Here is a 7,860-nt window from a genome sequence, read left to right as displayed (position 1 = left end):
TTTTCTAAAAACATAATAGAGCACAAAGACAGTCACAAAACTGTTTCACACAAAAGTTTAAACTTTGCATCGCTACTTTGTTATACCTACATGAACATAAAGTACGTAAACTTTGTACCTAAAAACAAAGATATCATCATAGTAAATTATTTTTGTGATACAATTTAATGTGTAGTTAGCTATAGTTAATTTATTTTCATGTTATATTGTTACATTTAGATGCATCATATTTGGATATTCACACTAATAACAGTAAGTTTTATTTTATATTTAAAATTGGTTTAAGATTCAAATGCCTATTTATAAATTATCTATTATCTAAATTATTATTGAGGGCAGAAAACCTACACTAGCTGCTTCACACATGTTTTGATCCTAAACTATTTACTCTGGCAGTAAAATTAAAAAGGCTTTCAAAAATCGTTCAAAATGGCACATAATATAACAATTTTTAACTTTGGCTATTTTACTCACGTCACTTAAAAGCAACCTGAATGAAATTTGAAGTTGTGTAAATGTGGATATATATATTGAAAATAAAAAGAAATTTTAATAAATTTGCTAAACAATTTTTTAAACTCTACAATATAGCTAAGTACAACATCATTTTTCACCTTAGCATTCCTTTATTAATGTGACCACATTTGTTGTACCCTTCTGTAAAATTAGTATTGAATTACAGAATCTAATTCTGATCAATTTTAACAACTCTTCCTTGCAAAAAATTCAATGACAGTGTGTAACTTATATATTTATCATAGCTTGCTCTTGGTGGTCATATGCAAGACCTTAAACAAGGTAGGTTGGATACAAAAAACCCTTTCTATCTACAGAGTGTGTTATGATTACTTATCAATTTAGAATTTTATTTATAAATTGTTTTACGTCATGCATAGATGCCAGAAAGAAGTTAACATGTGATACAATGTACTGTGCCATTGGATCAGAATGTGTTGAACGGTATGGAATAGCAGAGTGTGAATGTATTAAAAGATGCATGGGTGATGCAAAGCCGGTGTGTGGCAGCAATGGCACCCACACAAAAACATACAAAAGTCTTTGCCACTTGCAGCAAGCATCATGTTTACAAAAGGAAAAAGAAACAATAAAATTGGTTGCTGCTATGTCATGTGAAGAAGGTTTGTATACATCATGTGTAATGTTAAAAAGGTATTTTACTTATTAGAAATGTAGAAAAAGTGAAAACTTGTTTTGATTTCTTCCATTGCTAACTTTCTGTGCAAGGTATAGCTGTAATGTTACAAAAATGAATTTATTTAGGAAAAGAAAAAGAGAAGATGTTGACAAAAGAAATAGAAATGGATCAAAGTAAACCAAAGCCCAGTATGTGTTTAGAGTATCTGAGTTTTTTTGATAAAACCATGAGACTGTAGTGTAGGCTAAAAGAGAGGTTTTTTCTATTAAAAACATCCATGTAACAGTATCATGTTGTAGTGTCAGTGTTTATTAGCCTACCTGAATTTATGTTAAGTTTTATATTCACTTTTTTTCTATTTTTAGTTGTTTGTATGCAGCGAGATCGGGACAACATCAGAGAGGCCATCATTGATTGGTTAAAAAAGGAGTTAAAGTTGGAGTTTAATGATATTTCTTACAAAGGTTTACTATTGAAATATTTTAACATGCTGGACACCGATGGTGATGGTGCATTAGACACAATGGAGTTTATGAAACTCCTAGAGAAAGATGATTCAATATCCAAGGTAGGCTGCCGTTAAGCTAAGTGTTAAGAATACACAATAGGTTAGAAACAATATAATTACTCTTTGTGTGAAGAATATAATCACTAAATTGTGTAGTCTGCAAAAGTTGCTTCTGTTCTTTCTTCTTCCAACAAGGTTGCAATATTATACACGTTTTTCTTTTTGTTATAAGAGACACGAGTTTGACCAACATACTGCTAACTTTTAAATATTTATAAAATAGAAAAGCAATTTGAATGAATAAACAATATAGTTGCTGAAAAACATTCAAGGCTATGCAGGGTTAAAGTTTTAAAAATTTCTAAAAAGCTTTAGTTAATGTAAGAAACGTCCTGGCGGAACCGAAAAATATAAGAACAACTTCACCACAAGAAGTATAATCATTGTATAGCAATTCTGCCTTGTAGAAATTATCCACAGATACTTATTCCAATCCTATACTACGTGGCTTGTGTTTGAGTGAATTAATGGCGATTACAGATGTGAATTCAGATTACAAACTAGAATTTGATGAGTTCCATAAATGCCTACATCCAAGTTTTTATCCACCCAAAGAAGGTATAACTATTTAGAATTTGCATCTCTCAAAAACATATTTTTTTGTGCTGTTCTCTTTTTACTTACTGCTTGGAACCAGCAAGACATAGGCTGTTATTTTTGCACAACTTGATGCAAAGTGGTGTATGAAATAGTGGAGTTACTGTAAACTATATCAGACATTTCTTTACCAAATAAGTTTAAATTTTCTTTATTTTCTTGTTCTATATCGCAAAACGTAGAGCACAAATATCATTCAATCATGCTTACCTATAATTACATCTAAAATTCTAACAGTTATGGAAAGTGGACATGTTTGGATATTTACACATATTTATACTTTACTGCTTTAGAATGCGACTTAGATGGTGTAGCATATGACGAAGGAGATGTGATTCCACAAGGATGCAACACATGGTAAGAAAAATCATTGCAGACAGTTTCTACTCCCTTTCTCATCTCGACTTTTTTTATTTCTATATTGATTTAATGTAATTTTTACCGGCCAGGAACGTTTTTTACGAGATTATACTCATCCGTTTTTGTTCTTTGTTGTTATTGATTTTACTCCAATGTTCGCATAAAAAGTGTTAATAATTCCCTACTAATTTATCTTCCCCATGCTATTATTAACATGCTATCGTGATTTTGTGTGTTATTACAGTATAAAACTGAGTTTGTTGTTCTACGTGATTCACATATGATTGATGTGCTTATTTTAGCAAATGCGCTTGTGGTCACTGGGTGTGTACGCAACTCAAATGTGGGAAAGGTTAGTATCTCTCGTACTTCATACTAACCAATCATCCCTAAATAGTTTATCAATGTGTTTACTCATTCTTGTTCCCTTTTTGTTCTTCTATTTACACCAGGAAATCCGGAGAAGTACTCACTAAATTACTTTGCAGTCAGCAGAACCGAAAAATGGAGAAAAAGTTTTTTTTCAGAATCTATTCTGCAATTTTTTAAAATCTTAAGCAACTATTTTGTGCATTTTTAACTTGATGCTAAAAACCTCTAAGAAAGATTTATAAAATAAATTCTTAACGTAACGCGTGATAAAGATTGACCTTCGTATATATCAACATTTTTCACTCTAAAAAAATCCTAATATAGGTGTAGGCACCTTGGCGCTTAGCCAGGAAATCCTCTATTCTCTATGCTTTCTCGAGCGCATTGAACTCGTGTAAAGAAGCACAGCGAGGGAGAGTTTCCTGGCAACCTGTTAGTAATCTTATTATAATGATCCAATCTAAGTTAATCTAAGGTTAATTTTTTATATCTTTTATATTTATATTAATATCTCAGACTGAAACCAAAGTTTTTGTTCTCATAAAAAAGTATATGTATTCATGTTTCTTTTAGAAAAGGAAGATCACTGATAACGTCAGCCGTACAACTCACAACAACTAAAGTGACATGGATCATAAGCCATAGTGTGTAACTACGCGTTTGCGTACCAGTGGTAAAACATGTCAATACTTTATAAACGTGTTTATATCCAACTTTTTATATTTATCTAAACCCATAGTTAACTTTAACACATTTTTCTACAATGTTTTGATGGATATGGCTACCATTTTGTTGTTTGATCGACCATGCCAAATTTGTTTGTGTATACTTTTTTTAAGAAAACCATTTCGTAAAAAAATGCCTTGTTTTATTCATAACGCCCTCGTAGTGTCCAGTGGCAAATCCTCCTTCATCCTCGTCCCCAGGATGTCTTGGTTCCTGAGTTGTTATTACGAGCAGCCAATCAAATTCATCAAAAAAAAATCTCTAGGAACAAAGTTGCTACTTTCTTGTTAAAACTATACCAAAGAAAATTATAAGATTTTTACTCAATTTTTCTGTTTCTTCCTGGCACAAAAACACTTCCTGCAATCTGACCCACACCATCATTAATTACACGAAGAAATTTCATCCTGGCTAAATAATTTGCCAAGGGCGTTATACCTCTCCTAAATTGGATATTCTAAATTACCTTTTTGACTTTCCAACTCAGCTAGCTGCCTTTTCTCGTGTGTACTAAGCGATAGTTGATTCCCATCGGTTGATAAAAATGGTAATTGTAGCGTAAATGTAAACATTTCTGTATTGTTGAGATGAGATTGTAGAGAGCGTGCGCGTAAAAGTTTTATCTAGATGGGAGGATATTTTAATTACTACTAAAGATTGTTCATACCGCCTTTGTCCCAGTTTTTGCCTTTTTCATGAGAGAGAAATCATATTAAAAAGGCGAAAATCCCCTGGAGACAAGGGTGTGTTCACACACTTCTTTTTTTGGTGGCTCAGTTCGGTTGTCTATCAACTACGGTTTGACATTTTTTGTGTCCCCATGTTTCATTGAAACCTTACAAAAAGTTTTTTTTCGTTTGTTCAATTTTTGTGTGTAATGTCAGTGAACTCATTGGATAAGGGAAGAATTACATATGTTCTAACATTATTATATGAACGTTATAAGGAACAAAATATTTACTACTAAATTTAAAACTTAAACGGACGAGTTTAATACTGTAGTTTGCACTTTAAAACTTTTTTCTTAAAGATTGGTTTGAACAGATCACAGAATATTTAAAACCACATAGATGTCTTTTTGCCAAGTAGTCACCACCTTTTTTACCTCTTATTTGACTATGTTTAATTTTCCTTTTTCAAATGTTAGAAACTACTTAAAAATAAAGCCTTGGCTGGAGAATGCCTGGAAATTACCTAGAAAACGTAAATGAAATTTTGACGACAGGAGGATATAAATAAGCCCCAGTTTAAGCCCCACTGTGGCTTGTTATAACTCTCGCAGTTTGTGCGCGAGACCGAGGTTCGATTCCCCTTGGCGGCAATTTATTATCAGCGAGTAAACGTTACCATAGCCCCGGATTAATCCAATTTGGGAGATGGCACACTGGTAGACGCGTACGCTTATTTGGGTCTGCATACCTCAAAATGAGCATTAAATACTCAAGGGCGCCACCATAAGCCATCGTTACTCCTGGAAATAAGGGTATATGTTACTTACCTATGTTACTTGTGTTAACTTTTGAAGTTGTAGCTTCACGCCTGTCGTGGACGTGGAGGATGAGGATTAGATCGAACTACACTGTTTTCTGAGGCTTCATTTGTCCCGGGGATCGGAGGTTCATTTGGGAGAGTTTTGAGAAACTTGTCGAGGGCTGTTTTAAACTTTAAAACTGGACATGAAGTGATGCTTCTTAGAGACTTGGGCAGGGCTTTGAAGGTTCTTGGATCTTGATAACGAAAGCTGTTGTGTAGTTTAGCGAAGCTTGTGGAATTGTTCAGCACCGATGGTAGTTGAAAGAGACGCCATTTTCTTTGTGTTGCATGGGTTTGCATGGGTGGGTGAAGGTTTGGGACAATGCCTTCAGCTATTTTCCAACTGTATATGGTTTGATAGCGTTCACGTCGTCGTTGTAACGAGTAAAATTTGAGTTGTTTAAGTGAGTTGTTGTAAGTCATTCTGTGTACACAGTTGATCTTTTTCAGGTAGCTCTATTGCAGAGCTTCTAGTACCTTGATTTGTCTTTTACTAGCAGGAGACCAGAGTTGAGAGGAGTACTTGAGTCTAGGGATGACAAGGGATTTCCATAATGGTAGGAGAACTTCTGGTTATCACGATCGAAAGACTCAAAGAATCCAGCTCGTAAGTTGTTTTGTATTTTCTACGATTTTATTTATATGCGATTTGAAGGTAGCATCATCTGTCATTAGTATTCCAAGATCTTTGGTTTGTGCTTTTGGTTGGGATTGCGTTGATGCTGTTTTGTACTTTGAGTTTGACTTCATATCTAGGTCTTTTCCGTACCGCAGGAGTTCCAACTTTGTGTTGTTGAACATCATGTTGTTTTGTTTACTCCACTCGTAGACTGAGATTAGGTCTGCTTGCATTTTTTTCAATGTCACTTTTAGAGCTATCCTTCATTGTAAGTCTTGTATCATCTGCAAAGTTTGAGAGTGATGTGTCCTTTACAGAAAGATCAATATCCGCCATAAGGATCAGGAAGATGAGCGGTCCAAGCACACTTCCTTGTGGTACACCAGAGATGACTTTTGTGGTGCGTGAGTGGTGGCCGTTTACTGAGACGTACTGGGTTCTGTTTTTTAGGAAGGACTTCAGCCATTTGAGTAGTTTGCCTTTGATACCTAAGTTTTCTATCTCTTTAAGGGCTTTGTCTATATCGACCTTGTCAAATGCTTTTGCGAAATCCAGGTATACAACATCAGCGTTTGAGTTGTTGCAGAGTATTTGTAGAATGTTGTCGAAATGGTCAAGAAGCTGGCTCGGACATGACCGTCCACCACGAAAACCATGTTAGGAGCTGTTGAAAAGGTTATTTTTTTCCATGAATGACACAATTTGATTTCGGACAACCTTTTCAAAGACCTTTATGATGTGGGAAGTTAGGGCAATTGGGCGGTAGTTTTCAGCTTTAGTTTTGCTTTCACTCTTGTGTTTTGGGGTTATTATAGCACTGGTTAGTGTGTCTGGAATGGTTCCTTCTTCAAATGATTTCGTCCAAAACAGCTTGAGTGGGGTGGCTATGACGATTTTGATCTTTTTTAGTAAGATTGATGGGAAGCCATCAGGACCAGAAGAGGATTTTGCTGAGAGTTCATTGATTGCCTTAATGAAGTGTGTTTCATCGAATATCACGTTTTGTAGTGAGGGTTTGCTTGGACTTTGGTTCTTTTTGTTTGTGTACTGTTTTGGTGTGCTGAACATCTTGCAGTACTGCGTCAGTAGCATGTCGGCTATCATCTTTGAATCAGAGATTTAGTTCCCACTCTCGTCGACTAGAGGACCAACAGTGGATTTAACTTTTGAGAACTTTTTTGCGTAGAAGAAGAAGAATTTGGGGTTGCGCTTTATTGATTCTTTGGCTTTCTCTTTTTGCATGATGGTTGAATTTCTATATGAGAGTTGTAGTGACTTTTTAATCTGAATGAGTTCTGCCTGGAACCTATCAGTACGTGCGCGTAGTAGTTGTTTGTTTATCCTGGTTCGTCTTCTCATGAGTGCCATTCTCTCTCTTGGAATTTCATTTCTGTTTGTTTGTTCTATCTTTCTTGATGAGACATGTGTTTCAGATGCCTTGGTGCAGATGTTGTAAAATTTTAACATGTCCGGTACATCAAGATCTTGGAATTTCCGCTCCCAGTTGACTGCATGGAGGTTTTCCGTTATGCAAGTCCAGTTTACACTTTCACTCTGGTAATTTAGAAGATCGAAAGGGGATGAGAAGACTCTAGGAATTGTCTGTTGTGGGATATGTGAGGATACATAAGATGTCGATATATCTAGGAAGCAGTGGTGTGATATTGATCTGAGCGTAGGTATAAATGAGATATCGTGAATGATGTTGGTAAATACAAGATCAAGTATGTTCCAGCTATGTGTGTAGGTTTGAGGATGATTTGGGTGAGACTGAGTTCAAGTAGTAGGTTGTTTGTGATGGTGATCATTTTTTTTTCACCTCTGCTACTATTTTGGTTTGAGGTGCAATCCGGCCAGTTGGTGTGAGGTAGGTTGGAGTCACCCATTATGAATATGTCTGGATATAGGGAGATGTTCAGTACTTGATGT

General features: G+C 35.2%; 1 protein-coding gene across 1 annotated transcript; it reads left to right on the top strand.

Moving 5' to 3' along the window:
* Positions 1–3,930, top strand: LOC130636289 (follistatin-related protein 1-like). Its single transcript, XM_057445956.1, has 10 exons — positions 1–101; positions 220–252; positions 762–798; positions 897–1,139; positions 1,282–1,344; positions 1,522–1,724; positions 2,132–2,282; positions 2,615–2,678; positions 2,984–3,033; positions 3,627–3,930. The coding sequence occupies exons 2-10, from the start codon at positions 220–222 to the stop codon at positions 3,641–3,643; spliced, it is 861 nt and encodes a 286-aa protein (XP_057301939.1). The 5' UTR covers positions 1–101; the 3' UTR covers positions 3,644–3,930.
* The last annotated feature ends 3,930 nt before the right edge of the window (positions 3,931–7,860 follow it).

Source organism: Hydractinia symbiolongicarpus, chromosome 3 (assembly GCF_029227915.1).
Source record: "Hydractinia symbiolongicarpus strain clone_291-10 chromosome 3, HSymV2.1, whole genome shotgun sequence".
Lineage (NCBI taxonomy): Eukaryota > Metazoa > Cnidaria > Hydrozoa > Anthoathecata > Hydractiniidae > Hydractinia > Hydractinia symbiolongicarpus.
This window is presented reverse-complemented; position numbering and strand designations above follow the sequence as displayed.

Bases quoted from the DNA above. Each gene is read 5' to 3' on its own strand.
- LOC130636289 (XM_057445956.1), top strand. From the start codon at position 220: ATGCATCATATTTGGATATTCACACTAATAACA. The intron at 799-896 runs GTAGGTTGGATA...CGTCATGCATAG, and splicing joins TATGCAAGACCTTAAACAAG to ATGCCAGAAAGAAGTTAACA. The intron at 1,345-1,521 runs GTATGTGTTTAG...TTCTATTTTTAG, and splicing joins TCAAAGTAAACCAAAGCCCA to TTGTTTGTATGCAGCGAGAT.